This window comes from Aspergillus foveolatus (genome assembly GCF_047715535.1).
Source record: "Aspergillus foveolatus strain CBS 279.81 unplaced genomic scaffold BDW70scaffold_1, whole genome shotgun sequence".
Taxonomy (NCBI): domain Eukaryota; kingdom Fungi; phylum Ascomycota; class Eurotiomycetes; order Eurotiales; family Aspergillaceae; genus Aspergillus; species Aspergillus foveolatus.
The window spans coordinates 727,459-740,579 of NW_027396065.1; the positions used below are offsets into that span (position 1 = coordinate 727,459).

The following is a 13,121-nucleotide window of genomic DNA, read 5'->3' on the forward strand; positions in this document are numbered from 1 at the left end:
CAATAGTCAGTTGGCTTGCGATATTGAAGTGATGGGTATACTGACAGATCGTGTCTGCACTGCGCTGGCGCTGGGCGACGAGCCGAACTCGGAATTGTAGCGAAAGTAAGTCTCATCGAGAGTGCAGAGCTGCGTAAGGTTAGTCTATGGGGAAACTCTGTACAGAGTAGGCTACCGGTAGTTTCCAAGGTTCGGCAGTTCTAACCTCCATGGATGATGGAGCCTGCAGCCCCCACTGCTGCATAAACCTGGGAGAGGCCAGGGTTTTTACGTGTGGGACTAGGCGGGCTGGGCACGGAGTATAACTGTATAAGGTACGCTCCAGGTAGGTGATATGATATCAGTAGCGCATTGAATGCTTCGGAAGAACACTCATTGGCTGCGGCGATTTTAGTTCCGGCTTCTATAGCTGTGGAATCTTGCATTTACGCTGTACGTGCTCCGAGCCTCCGCCCGTCCACCGTACGAGAGCCGGCCCGCACGATATATCTGCACAACACCCTGGCTCCAGCCCGCATGGATTTCATTCAAAAAGGAGCTTGAACTCACTTAGCCCGGCCTGTAACAGATAAACTCTTTAATCCTGTGACGTGTTCTCAGTCATGGATACTCGGATTTCGGCCAGGTCAAAACTGCGCGTCGGTGACGACTCAACGAAGGTGGATCCAAAAAAACGTCCTCGTCATTGTCCTTCCGCCTCGTAACAGAAAGTATGTCTACTGGTACCCGTTTTCGTGTTTCGTGCTTCGTTGTCCAATATCGTCGTAGCGGGATCTTCCGAGCAACTGCCGGATCCCTGCGGACCTTGAGACAAGGCTCAACCCACAACTTAGTATTCCTCGCTCGTTCTATGGTAGTCCGCGGGCGATGGACATGCTATGGCACCACATCGGGTCAGGATCTCTATGTCTCAGGTCAAACTTCTGTGCTTGCCTCGGAACTGCAATGTGTGGAGTGTGAGAATGTGCTTGCCCGAATACAGCTGTCAGGAGAGAGTGAGGCAAGCTTTGCGCTGGGATAGTAATGACCGATATTAGTCCATACCAAGGAAGCCTAATCAAGCCCAGGTGGCCGCCAGCTGTGCCTGTGATGAGCTGTACCGGTCCGGACTGCAAAGGGCGAGCGCTTACTTCTCAGACACGAACAGCCACAGCTTCGAGACTCGACTCACTTGAAGACAAAGTTTGTTCAGTGGAGACACCAGCCATCACGATCCTGTGAATTTGTAGAAGGCTGAAACTAGAGGCGCAATACCTGTGGCTGGCAGTTCTCGGAAGGATTCTGGAAGGCGTCACTCCGTACCAAGGACTCGAATGCACACAATCCGGCTGCACAAGCTGGAGACACCCCAAGCCTTTGAGAGTTCTTCACCAACCCTCATCATCCGGTTTATAGGAGTCAGAATGCAGGTACCGATCCCACACAAAGCTGCCGATGGCCTCAAGTCAGCAGAGAACTCCGGCGGGCGGGGTAAGCATAGTTCCCAGTCTGGTTAGTGGTTATATTATACGCTAGTCCAAAGATAGCAAAGTATCGGCTCAGCCTAGCCCGGCCTCGATCGGCACTAGTGGATCTCGTGATCTAACTTCAGACAGCCGCCAGGACTCCCCTCCCCAGCCTTGTTGAGGCAACTTGTATCATCCTTCGCAGTTCGAAACTTTCTGCGCCCGATCGTGCACCTTACCCGGGCCGTCACTCGTTCAAGCGTTCTGCTGCGGTTAACCTTTGCGCCTGGCTAACGTCGGAAAGTCACTCGTTGCGGCCTCGTTCCTGAATCCAGGAGCGGAGCCCCTATCAAGCCCGCCTCATACTTCGTGGATTTGAACGACTAGAGTCCATTAACCGAGTCGAGAACGGACGAAAAACGAGCAAAATACTTTCAGCATGGGATTTGGCGACTTTGACGAGATCTGCAAGAAGGCAGCGCTGCCGCTCTGTTCTTTGGTCGGCCCCTCGTCAGCAATCTCAGGTTCTACTGGGATTATACCGAACTGCTATGCGCGAAATATCGAGCTGGCCAACACGATTATCTTCGAAGGTGCTGCATCGTTTCTCCATATTATCGCGCTGGGTATGACCGTGATCATGATCCTGCACATCAGGTCGAAATTTACTGCTGTCGGTAAGTTTGTCGCGCCATCTCTTTTTCTCCGACAACCCAGCACTAACGATTTTCCCCCGCCTAGGCCGAAAGGAGATTATCACATTCTTTTACATTTACATGGCCCTCACCGTCTGTTCGCTCGTCATCGACGCCGGCGTAGTACCTCCTCGAAGCGGCCCTTTCCCCTGGTTCGTCGCAGTACAGAATGGCTTGGCTTCCGCACTCTGCACAAGTCTACTCGTAAACGGGTTTGTCGGATTCCAACTATACGAAGATGGAACAGCCTTGTCAGTCTGGCTTCTTCGGCTCACGTCAACGGTCATGTTCGCCGTTTCCTTTCTGATCTCTATCCTGACGTTCAAGTCGTGGGGTGGTCTAAGTCCGACAAACACTCTTGCCTTGTTCATCGTCTTGTATATCATAAATGCGATCTGCATCGCCGTATACTTAGTGATGCAACTTCTACTTGTGCTGAATACTCTTGAGGATCGTTGGCCGCTCGGCCATATTGCATTCGGCCTGCTTGTCTTCATTGCAGGTCAGGTGATCATGTACGCTTTTGGAGATGTCATCTGCGACAATGTCCAGCATTACCTGGATGGTCTGTTCTTTGCTACCTTCTGCAATCTTCTCGCCGTCATGATGGTATATAAGGTACAGTCAGCCTCAAAGTTGAATCTTCCAAGCTTCTCTCTGCATTCCTCTGACATCATTTGCTCTCTAGTTCTGGGACTACATCACAAAAGAGGACCTTGAGTTCTCCGTTGGAATCAAGCCGAACAACTGGGAGATCAAGGAACTCCTCCCGGACGAGGACCGTCGAACGACGGTCTACCAGGATACGAACTCGGAGTATGCCGGGAGCATGTACCATCATCGTGCGTCTACCTATAACGGCCACGGCTATTAGCCTACTGTCGACATATACCCCATTCAGGCGCACCAGCCAGTTTCTTTGCATACAAGGATATACTTTAAACCTAACATATTTTACGATGCGGTCTTTCTTTCGAAGCGAGTACACTAATCTATCTACGACATCACTTTGAATCGTCCAAAATTTTGGTCATCAGTCTGTATTTATAGCGAGATCAGCGTCGGGTGTTTTGTTTTCTGTTTTTAACCCTGCGAATACATCCATCATATACATCCCCATTTGGGAGATTTCTCTTAACTTCCTATCCATGTACATTCTCGCAAAGGGTAGGATTTAGCGCTCACAAAATATTTTGGTTCTTTATCCATCAAAGTTCAGTGTTTCGGACCAAAACAGGACGGCCGCACACAGATATCAACTATCGATAAAGTAGGAAATATCTACGACTAAAGATCCCTGTCGATACTTCGCACTAGCCTACGGGTTTATCCGACTCATATGTATGCACACTGCTCTTTTGGGTAGGACTATAGCGCATGGAACATTTATTTGCACCTCCCACCTGGCATTTCGCAGTATGCAGTTAGAGTTTCCCGTTATCTCATCCCGTTACATTATTAATCTTCTCAATTAATCTCTTGTCAGAAAAAATACGATGATTCAGCGGGTTGCACTGAAATCAAGCCAGGGCGGATTCCCCCAGACGCTTGAGATTAGTACTGATGTTTCGTGTTTAAAAAGCCCTAAGTGAATATTGCCGGCATGTGACAGAAAGAATGATCTATCTACGAAGGCAATTGAAGGACCTCATGACTATAATTGATTCGCAGTTGACGGATACCATATACGGTGGCTGACGGGCCATTGCCGACTGCCGTGCAATTTCTTGATTGGTGTACCTTGCTAGACGTCAATTACTAGTCGCTGATAGGCTGAATGGCCGAAAAGAGACCGGTGAGTTTTCCGTTGTGGGATAACACCACATTGACTAGGTGCACCTAGCTCGGAGGGACGGAAATTGCCTGGCAGCCTGGACCCGGCCGGAAGCACATCCTGTTCCTGGACTGCTTTGGTGGGCGATGGTCGCGCACGGGACCCCTGCAAGGCTATGACTTGCGTGGAAGGCTTGTGGTTGTGACTCGCAGCTAACATTAATCCGCTAATTTGGCGCAGGACGCTGAACATTCGTACTTGTACTTTGTACTCTGTACTTGAAGTTGGGTGCTAATGGCCTGAAGTATTGATGTCGTAGTGCAAAGACACCCAATGAAGTTTGTCAGCCGGCTCCAGTGAGCCGGTAACGACGCTGATCCGTGAAGAATCGCTGTCAAGCAAGATTGGCGGGCTGACAGAAGACGGCTGACGGCGCAAAGGAACCGAACCGGAAGATTCTGCATGATCAATCAATGATTACAACGTCCTCCTCCATCCCGCTTTCGGTTTGAGTGTTGGCTCGGTCCCGCTCGGGCCGCGGCATCTTGTCCGCTGGTGCTTCGCTGTAAATAGCCTGTCCTCCCGCGGTACTGTACCATCCCCTGTCCACCGATCTGACCATCGCCGTGCATGCATGATTAACTAGTTCGTAGAAAGCCGGATTCTGCTTCGGGAGAAACATGCAGGTATGGGCCTTGATCTCATCGGTGGCCTTATCATTCACAACCTTAGTCCATTCGACTCCCGGCCCCATGCGTTTCGGCTTTTCTTGGCCTTTGCCTTCCTCGCCATCCGGGATAGTGCAAAAAGTACGGTGCTTCGAGCGGATAATCCTGGAGCTGAAGGATGCTGGTTGACCCCTGCCTGTCTCGTTGACGTTGCTGGTGTTTTCTACCAGGGACGGCGCCCCCTTCCCTAGGCAGGTGTAAAAGTTCACGCATCTGATTCCTCGGTCTTTGCGCACTTGCGACAATTGCGCAATACGTCGCTGGAGCTCTGCTGGTCGTGCTAGGCAGCCCACGAATGCAAGATGCGACGAAACCCAGCCCCAGCTATCGGTCAACCGCTGCCGCTGGGAATACATGGCTGCCGCTCCTCCCGCAGCGACAGCTCCTGCAGCACCAGCAAACATCGCATACCGTCCCCACCGCTGCCAGGACGGTGTCGCTGCAGCATCACCATCTGACGCAGGCGTTAGCTTTTTGGCTTCGCCTGAAGGTGGTGGTGCCCCTTTGCTTGAAGCGTTGTTCGCCCCGAGCCCAAATAGTCCAGCAACCTCGGAGAATGCGTTATATGTTGACGTGACTGTCTTATAATGACCTTCGGCGCCGTAAGACACTACACCAGGCGCAACTCCAAGATATGGGGTATCGAACGCGAACACGCCCTGAATATGGGGAAACATGAATAAGCCAGAGTCCGCTAGATTAGTGCTCTCTGCGGCTGTCGTATCTTTTGAGCCCTCATCGAATTCATGTCGTGACGACTGAGATTGAGTCCTCGCCGGTATGGGCTGTTCAGAAGCCAGGAGCAACAGTGTCTCGGCAGCGACGATTCCACCCATCGAGTGACCAACGAGAAAGACGTGCACGGACGGATCAACGGTGGGCGAAGGGGTTCGGTTGGAAACTTCCAGATCGATTACTTGATTCTGCAGCCTTCAGAGCGTCAGCACAGCTCTTCATCAGCTGAGTGATGGATTATCAACACATACCATTCCCGAAACGCACTCACTGAGTCCTGCAAGCTCCCTCGAGTCTCATACTTGGGGTAAACGAGTGTCGCCACGGTTATGGAGGGGAGCTTGCGGCTAAGGAGAGCCTTTATATGTTGCGGAAATTCACCGAATGTGTCATCGCCGCCCTGGTTGTAGGAAGTGTCTCTTAGCGACTCTTCGTGGTAAAATTCCTCTCATGCGGAGCACTAAAACCACCTCTATGCGGGGAAGTCGTCGGAGTCTCCAGCTTGTGCTTCCATAGGCACCATCAAGAAGCGAGATCCTGGCTTACCTTGAAGCCATGAACAAACACCAGCAACAGAGTTTTTTTCATCTTATATAGATGGACTGATTGCTGGATGAGATATATTTATGTTACTGTCGGTCATAATGTAGCACACTGCAGAAGATCCAGCCTGGTCCCCACATGAGCTTTGGCTACGTCACAGAACACCATGCACGTGATCGTTTTCCTCAGTTTCTAGTGTATTGTTAGTATCTGCTCGTATGGATAATTATTCTGAATTTACATTCTAAACATATACGTATGAGGAGGAAAATGAAACGTCGTGATATTTTCCCGGACAGTGTAAATTAGTCTGAAGCTCTTCCTGTAGCTATGGCTGCTCGAAGTAAACAGCTGGTTCTCCGGCTTCGTCGAGTATGCGGCTCAATACCACAGGCGGCTCAATACTAAATTGACCAGAAGCCTTACCCTAAGCAGAATACATACCTAAAGAGTGTACATAATGCGAGTAAGAAAGTATCCTGAAATCGTGTTAACCTACTCGCACGTACATCCTCGGCATCTTTCCCTTCTCCACTTCTACAACAACCGAAGTCCAGACCATATAGAAGTATCTACTTTTCTTCTCTCAACGCCGTCTTCCTCAATTTCCAGGCCATAGCATTCCTATCGCTACCTAATCATACCTGAACTCCGAGAACAACCGACAATGTCCTCCAAGGAACTTTATAACGTCGTCAGACTCGTCCCTAAACCAGGCAAATTCAACGAGGTATATAACGAATTATGAGACTATATGAAGACCACTAAACAGGTTGTCAGGTCGCAGAAGCATTCAGGACACTCTCCAAATACGTCGAGGAGAACGAGCCCAAGACCCAAATCTACTTTGCGCTTCAGCCAAAGGGAACCGAGGAGTTTGTTCTTGTTGAGAAGTGAGAAACCCTTCGTCCCTAATTCAAGTCGTCTGCTCTTCGACGATATGGGATCTAGATCAGAATTCGTGCTAATATTTTCCATTACAGATACACCGACTCCCAGAACCTCAAGGAGCATGCGTCCACGGCGGCGTTCAAGCAGTTTTCAAAAGCTATTGGGGGATTGCTAGCCCAGGCGCCTGAGATCAAGGGGGCAGATTTTGTCGCTGGGTTTGACGAGAGGACTAAGGCAAAGCTTTAGATGATCTCTTTTGCTTCAATATAGCCGGAATTGGAAATAGAGGAGGTCGATTATACTATGTAGCCTTCCATGAAGGTCATATATGATCTTATCTATGTCAATATTTCAATATTCGGTCGTTAGCTAGGTGTTGCGATTGCAGAAGCAGGAATATTAAACTTCTATCTTGTATAGTGTAAATGGTAGGAAAGTTTCGTACATCAGATGGATTTGCTTCGTATGGACATCCCCAGAAGAAAAGCAATGACAAACGCCTGCCATCTATAAAGTGAAAGGCATGAATAAGAGGAGAGAGTGTACAAGCACAAACAGGAAAATGAAACAAGTATAAGATCGTGGTACGAGAAACCCGCCCAACCACGAAAGGAAACAAGAAATGTTATACACAATCAGTAGCAACAACCTATTCTTTTTATGCGGAGACCCCGAAGAAAGCAGCCAAAGAAAAATCACTTCTGTTTCTCCTTCTTCTCCTCACTCTTCTGCTCCTGCTCCTGCTCACTAGGCAGCTTCTCAGCCTCAGCCTTTTGTTGAGGCGGGGTAGACCCAGCATCAGGGTCAGAACCGGCGTCATTCTGATGCTTTTCATAGAGCGACTGGCGCTTGTTCTTCAACCGCTGCTCCTCAGCAGCAACCATGTCCTTCCATAGCTCGGTATTTTCACCCGTGTTATTGCTCAACTTTGAGTCCGCCTTAGCACTCGCAGACTTCGCATCAAGCTCCCGTCTGACCCTCCTCCTCTCGGAAATCTCAAATGCAGCACTGGCAATAAGAACGGCAAGCGTAGCACCCTGCGCATAGACACGAGCCTGGACGAGCTTCTGAGGGCCCGAAAGGTAAGGGTTCCGCCCGACAAGGGCAAAGCTACCAATCATCGAAGCAACCCACGTCGAGAAAACGATTGTGTAGCGCTCCTCTCTAGCCCAGGCGAGGGCGCGATCGCTAAAGCTCATACCGCGAAGTTCCTGGGCGCGCAGTCGCTCTTCGCGGTTTTCGTACCACTGCCGGCTTTGGTTTTGCGCTGCTTCGAAGGCGCGGGAGGAGCGGTCGGCTCCGATAATGCCAACGAAGGTTCCAGAGGATGTGACGAGGAATGCTTTCATGGGAAGTGTGAGGTTGCGGATTGTGTGATAGCGGCGGGATGCGGCCAAGACACCTGCATAGCCACCGATGAGACCGAGGACTGTACCAAAAGAGCCGCCCTTGAGCACCTCACTATGAATAAGAGTTAGTTTCGAATTTTTCTGCTGTCGCTGGTTGAATTGCGAAGCATCCGGGTGGCGGCCGACTTACCGGTAGTGGGCATCTTCTTCTTCCTTGGTGAGGAGCTTCATGATGTGTGTGGTAAAATACGAATAGCAAAATGGATACGGATAAGCTGTAGGTTTAAACACAGTCTCGGAATGTGGACAATTGAAAATAGGTTTATAAGAGGAGGAAAGAGAATTTTTTGATACGCAGATGACGCGAGAAGGAAGTTATCGGGAGCTGCAGATCCCGGTGACGTCTAAAAAACGACGGCGGGATCTGAGCCGGACCAAACTCGGGGTTCGCCCCATCGTACGATCCACCGATCAGACACCGTCCTGTCGTGCCGATTCTTCCAGGCGTGCTGATTGATCATGATTATTCAGTCGACAGTTCGCGCTTCTGCTTATTATTTTATTTTGAAATCAACATATTGTACCCTCCGAGCGCCTGATCCGTGGCAAATAGCAATCACAAAACTAAGTAAGTTACAAGCGATCGACTGAAAAGCCGAGTTCGATAAAGCCAACTACCGTCGCGCGCCTTGCCCCTTCGTCGCAGCAATCTGTCGCGCCCGCATCTTCCGAAATCGATCTTCACCACTAGCACCCAACGGTCGCGCAAACTTGCTCTCCTGCACCACCGTGGGTTTCGGAACGACAGTGTAGCTGGTGTGCGAGATTTCGGCGCGCGCACGGTTAGCAAGGCGTGGAGGAAGGAGCTCGCGTGCGCGCGCTTCCGCAGCGCTATCTTGAACTGACTTGATGCGTGAGGTGATTTTACTAAATACGGTCAGATAGTGATGCGCAAAGAGGTGGAGGGAACTAGGGAAAACGGGGAGAGGACATACGTAGGATCGAATTCGGCTTCTTGGTATACTCGCTTGGAGTAATCGTCGCTTCGCTGAAGAATAGGTCGTGTCCACTCGGCTAGTAATCGCTCGGCCATGCGCTTGATACCGGGCTCTGGACGCTTGCTCCGCGTGTAGAAAACCACGACCTTGCCGATGCCACTAGCAATTAATGTCTCTTTGTTGATTGGCAGCTTGCCCAATGCAGTCATCAAATCACGCTGAATGTTGTAGGCCGGAAGAGACCCATCATCTAGCGGCTCAAGGAAGAACTTGACCGCTTCCAGCAGGTTGATTTCCGGGTCGACCAGACTGTTGACGTACTGATTGCGGTTGAGAAGCGAGACGACTTCAGGAAGCATCTTGAGCTTGTGCATGGCTGGTTTGCCTTCGCGCCGGTTGATAGCATCCATCTGCGCCGCGTGAGTCATACGTTTTCGCATGTCCTCGATCTCAGCATCTGCCATTTGTTCCAAATCCTACTCAAATTAGCCATTGTAGCACAGTATTCAATAACAACTGCAGACATACGATTCCATCCTGTTTCCTAGCTCTTCTCTTGGTAGGTTTCTTCAACGCTTCGTCCATAGCACGATCGAGAGCCCTCCGTCGACCTGTACACCGTTAGCAAATCTTGTCCAAGGATAGACCTCGCCATAGTAACGTACGCGTAGCAGGGTCTAGCGTTTCCTCATCTTCCTCAAGCTCCGCCTTCTTTGACTTCCTTCGCTTCCCGCCAGCTTCTCTATCACTTCCACCCTCGTCCTCCTCCGCATAGCGCCGGCTTTTCTTTCGCCTGCCCTCCTTCTTCCGCTTGGAGGTCCCCTCCTCTTCCGTCCTCTTCCTTTTATGCCGCCCAATGAGCTTTAAATTCTCCTCATCAATATCCAGCTGCGGACGGTCTTCAATATCCACATTCTCCGGGTCAAAATCTTCAAACTGCGCCTCGTCTACTTCAGAGAGAATCGATTCGTCGTCTGAATCGCCGAGGTTATCCTCATTGAGTTCATTCTGCCCCTCGTTTTCGTTCAGATTTGTGTTTTCGTTGTCGATTTCGTTGTCTACGGCGGGTTTGGCATCGTTATCATCGGCATCTGCGTCGTCCCCGCCTGCACCAGGGGTCGGTGGCTGCACGGCTTCTTCGGCATCCACATTCTGCTCGTTCTCAACATCGGCATCAATGGGCGGCGTGTTCCCTGCCGGCTTTGACTCCGGGCTCACAGACATGATGGAACGAATCAGTTCTAGTTGTATTACGTTGTATATGAAAGCGCGTCAAAAGGAGAGGGTGAGATTGCGCCAAACGGCTGAGTATGATCAGGACCAGCCTCCGAGTTTGATTTTCGTAACAAGAGAGGGTCTGAGTAGGAGCAATAAAACACAATGAATAGAATGAAACCTAAATGAGGAGACTTAGACGAGAAACAGCAGTGGTAGAAGTGAAAGTGCCAGGTTCAGAATGAATATAGGCGGTGATCAACGGCAGAATAGCCGGGCTTGACTTTTCGTTCAGGGTAGCTGCATTCTTTTGAACTGCAAAACAACATCATCACGCAGTTTATTTCTTCGCTCACTTTTCTCAAGCAGAAAATAAATAACGATGTTTGCTCCAGGTATGCGGTATTTGTTTTGTTGATAAAATTGGCAGACGAGCAAGCTAACTTGTATTTCATATAGGCCAGGAATCCAAGGAAGACATCAAGGTACATCCTAGCATCCGTTCGGCCTCGAACAAACTCGCATTGCATGAGCTTCGTGGATCAAAACTAACACACCTTTACCACAGGCTGGTGAGGCCCAGGCTAACCAGACCGTCCGCATGGCCGTCACCGGCGGAGTTCTCCTTTACCTCTGTACGTCTATACCCTCCAGGCACATCATCGGTCAATATCAGACTAATCGACGATGCCCGGCAGCTCCTTTTGCCATCGACTTCATCAAGAAGTTCCTCTAACTTTACCGCCCCTACCTGCCAACCACATCTACGAGCGAGAACGGGCTGAAGGCGCTAAGCATTCCGGCTTTAACGGTTTGGAGCCTGGCAGTCCAGGAATGATGTATTATTATTGTACATTGGTTTAATTTCTTTTATAGTGATATGATATGTTGAATTTACCCAATAGAATGACAGTCAAATGACATAACTCCATGCTCCGAATAGTGTACCTTGCGTCAACCGTAACCGAACCAAAAGCACTGTAGACGAAGCTGGCGCAAACCGGCGGAAAATACCTGCAAAGAACGAATTGCGGTAGTCAGGGCGGAATCTAATTGAGCGACTTGGTCGCCTCTTCAAAGTCCTTTTTCACAGACTCCAGTTCCTTCTGTAAATGTTGAATCTGAGCCAGGTAGTCGTCCAATACCTGGAAAGAGATACGTTAGTGACGAGAAGCAAAAGATGAAAGAAGTGACGTTTACCTTCTTAGCCTTCTTCATCGTAGCTTCGTCCAACTCATCTTCCGCCTGCGCAGCAACACCGGACCCAGCCCGTTCCATTTCCGCCTGCAGTCGAGTCGAGTGCTCTCGAATAGCCAGCATGCGAGCCCAAATCTCTTCGCTGCGACCGCTAAGCGTTGGGTCGAATACAGAACGCTCAAGCTGTGCAAGTTTCTTCTTCAGTTCCTCCTCCGCCTCATCCATCGCGTATCCTCTGTTTCGGAGGACCTGGGTTTTAGCAGCAAGAGCCAGACATCGCTTGCTGAGAACAAGATGTTTCCGGCGACAGTCGGCTACCTTGACTGATATTTTCAAGTCGTGACGCGAGAGCAGCTCCGTGAGACAGTTGTTGATCTCGTGCAAGCGCGTCTGAATCATCGTCAAGAAGTCCTTCTGGCGCTGTGCGCGCTTGCCGAGTTCCCAGAATCCGCGCACCAGTACGGGGACGCAGTCGGGACCTGGTCGTTGCCGGAGGGCGTCCTCCCACTTTGTTTCGTCGTCTTGCGGGCCAGGTTGGTAGAATGGTGCATCACCCTCGCCGACACTATTATACAGGTATGTCCGGAAAGGGGAGTTACGATTGGTATAATCCCACTTGTCTTTCACGATAGCCATCTGCATTGGGACTGTCCGGTGTACGCCCGTCACCGCGCGCCCTGGAGACCACAGACTCGATCCTTGGGGTTGTGTTGACTGGCCGAGTTGCGGTTGTTGCTGCTGTCCCTGCTGTCCACCACCAAGTAGGGAGCCACCTCCGAAGATACTTTGCTGTTGTTGCTGTTGTTGAGGTTGCTGCTGCTGCTGTGTCTGGCCCAATCCTCCGAAAAGGCTTCCTCCCTGCTGAGGCTGCTGCTGCTGCTGTTGTTGTTGTTGCTGCTGTCCTCCTCCCAAAGTGCTACCAAACAGACCTCCTGTGGGCTTTTGCGACCCCTGCCCACTTCCTAGCGGTCCTCCAAACAGCCCAGTACCCGATTGCTGCTGCGGCTGCTGCTGCTGCGGTTGCCCGAAAAGCGACGGCTTCTGCTGCGTAGTCGAACCGAATAACGAACTACCAGTCTGCTGAGGTTGTGATGTCGCAGTCGATGACCCAAAAATCCCTCCTCCCCCTGTGTTCTGCTGCGTCCCCGTATTTGAAGCTGCTGTGCCGAAGGGGCTGGATTTGGCCGTGTTGGAAAACAGGCCTAAGGACTGACCGGACTGCTGCCCTCCGAAGAGCGACATACTGGAGCTTTATTTATCGGTACACGCCTAAGCAAGAATTGCTGGTTCGTCGTATGGGTAGGTCGCTGACGAAAGACCGCGCTCGGAAGAAGAAATCGATGTTCAGAGCTCAAAAAAAAAAATGGAACAAAGTAAAGCGCGTAACTCTCGCTGGTCCTTCTACTTGTCAAACGGATTGAGGCGCCGCAAAAGCCGAGGGCAAGAAACCAATCGCAGCAGCTCGCAAAGTAGGCAAATTCTTAGCTTGGACCGCCAGACTAGATATTGATTCCTATGCGGCAGCTGTTGTGTTTTGGCATAAGTCACGTG

General features: G+C 50.5%; 7 protein-coding genes across 7 annotated transcripts; 3 read left to right on the top strand and 4 right to left on the bottom strand.

Annotated features, from left to right (window-relative positions):
• The first annotated feature begins 1,559 nt into the window (after positions 1–1,559).
• On the top strand, positions 1,560–3,353 carry BDW70DRAFT_125879 (chitin synthase export chaperone). Its single transcript, XM_073734979.1, has 3 exons — positions 1,560–2,122; positions 2,187–2,758; positions 2,829–3,353. The coding sequence occupies exons 1-3, from the start codon at positions 1,885–1,887 to the stop codon at positions 3,012–3,014; spliced, it is 996 nt and encodes a 331-aa protein (XP_073601180.1). The 5' UTR covers positions 1,560–1,884; the 3' UTR covers positions 3,015–3,353.
• Positions 3,354–4,380: 1,027 nt separating this feature from the next.
• BDW70DRAFT_155047 (esterase/lipase family protein) lies at positions 4,381–5,965 on the bottom strand (the record flags this gene model as incomplete). The annotated part of the gene is made up of 3 exons (XM_073739967.1): positions 4,381–5,572; positions 5,629–5,777; positions 5,924–5,965. 3 exons carry the CDS (start codon positions 5,963–5,965, stop codon positions 4,381–4,383), a joined length of 1,383 nt encoding a protein of 460 aa, XP_073601181.1.
• A 622-nt stretch (positions 5,966–6,587) lies between these two features.
• BDW70DRAFT_155048 (putative quinol monooxygenase) lies at positions 6,588–7,057 on the top strand (the record flags this gene model as incomplete). Its single annotated transcript, XM_073739968.1, has 3 exons — positions 6,588–6,650; positions 6,701–6,813; positions 6,904–7,057. The coding sequence occupies 3 exons, from the start codon at positions 6,588–6,590 to the stop codon at positions 7,055–7,057; spliced, it is 330 nt and encodes a 109-aa protein (XP_073601182.1).
• A 91-nt stretch (positions 7,058–7,148) lies between these two features.
• BDW70DRAFT_125885 (HIG1 domain-containing protein) lies at positions 7,149–8,739 on the bottom strand. The gene is made up of 2 exons (XM_073734980.1): positions 8,351–8,739; positions 7,149–8,272 (listed from the first exon to the last, which is right to left on the bottom strand). Exons 1-2 carry the CDS (start codon positions 8,389–8,391, stop codon positions 7,507–7,509), a joined length of 807 nt encoding a protein of 268 aa, XP_073601183.1. The 5' UTR covers positions 8,392–8,739; the 3' UTR covers positions 7,149–7,506.
• Positions 8,740–10,592, bottom strand: BDW70DRAFT_125886 (transcription factor SPN1). Its single transcript, XM_073734981.1, has 4 exons — positions 9,824–10,592; positions 9,687–9,769; positions 9,156–9,634; positions 8,740–9,087 (listed from the first exon to the last, which is right to left on the bottom strand). Exons 1-4 carry the CDS (start codon positions 10,380–10,382, stop codon positions 8,835–8,837), a joined length of 1,374 nt encoding a protein of 457 aa, XP_073601184.1. The 5' UTR covers positions 10,383–10,592; the 3' UTR covers positions 8,740–8,834.
• A 73-nt stretch (positions 10,593–10,665) lies between these two features.
• Positions 10,666–11,313, top strand: BDW70DRAFT_125891 (uncharacterized protein). The gene is made up of 3 exons (XM_073734982.1): positions 10,666–10,768; positions 10,833–10,858; positions 10,942–11,313. Exons 1-3 carry the CDS (start codon positions 10,756–10,758, stop codon positions 11,107–11,109), a joined length of 207 nt encoding a protein of 68 aa, XP_073601185.1. The 5' UTR covers positions 10,666–10,755; the 3' UTR covers positions 11,110–11,313.
• Positions 11,303–13,066, bottom strand: BDW70DRAFT_125893 (putative nucleoporin). Its single transcript, XM_073734983.1, has 2 exons — positions 11,574–13,066; positions 11,303–11,518 (listed from the first exon to the last, which is right to left on the bottom strand). Exons 1-2 carry the CDS (start codon positions 12,810–12,812, stop codon positions 11,423–11,425), a joined length of 1,335 nt encoding a protein of 444 aa, XP_073601186.1. The 5' UTR covers positions 12,813–13,066; the 3' UTR covers positions 11,303–11,422.
• Between the last annotated feature and the right edge of the window lie 55 nt (positions 13,067–13,121).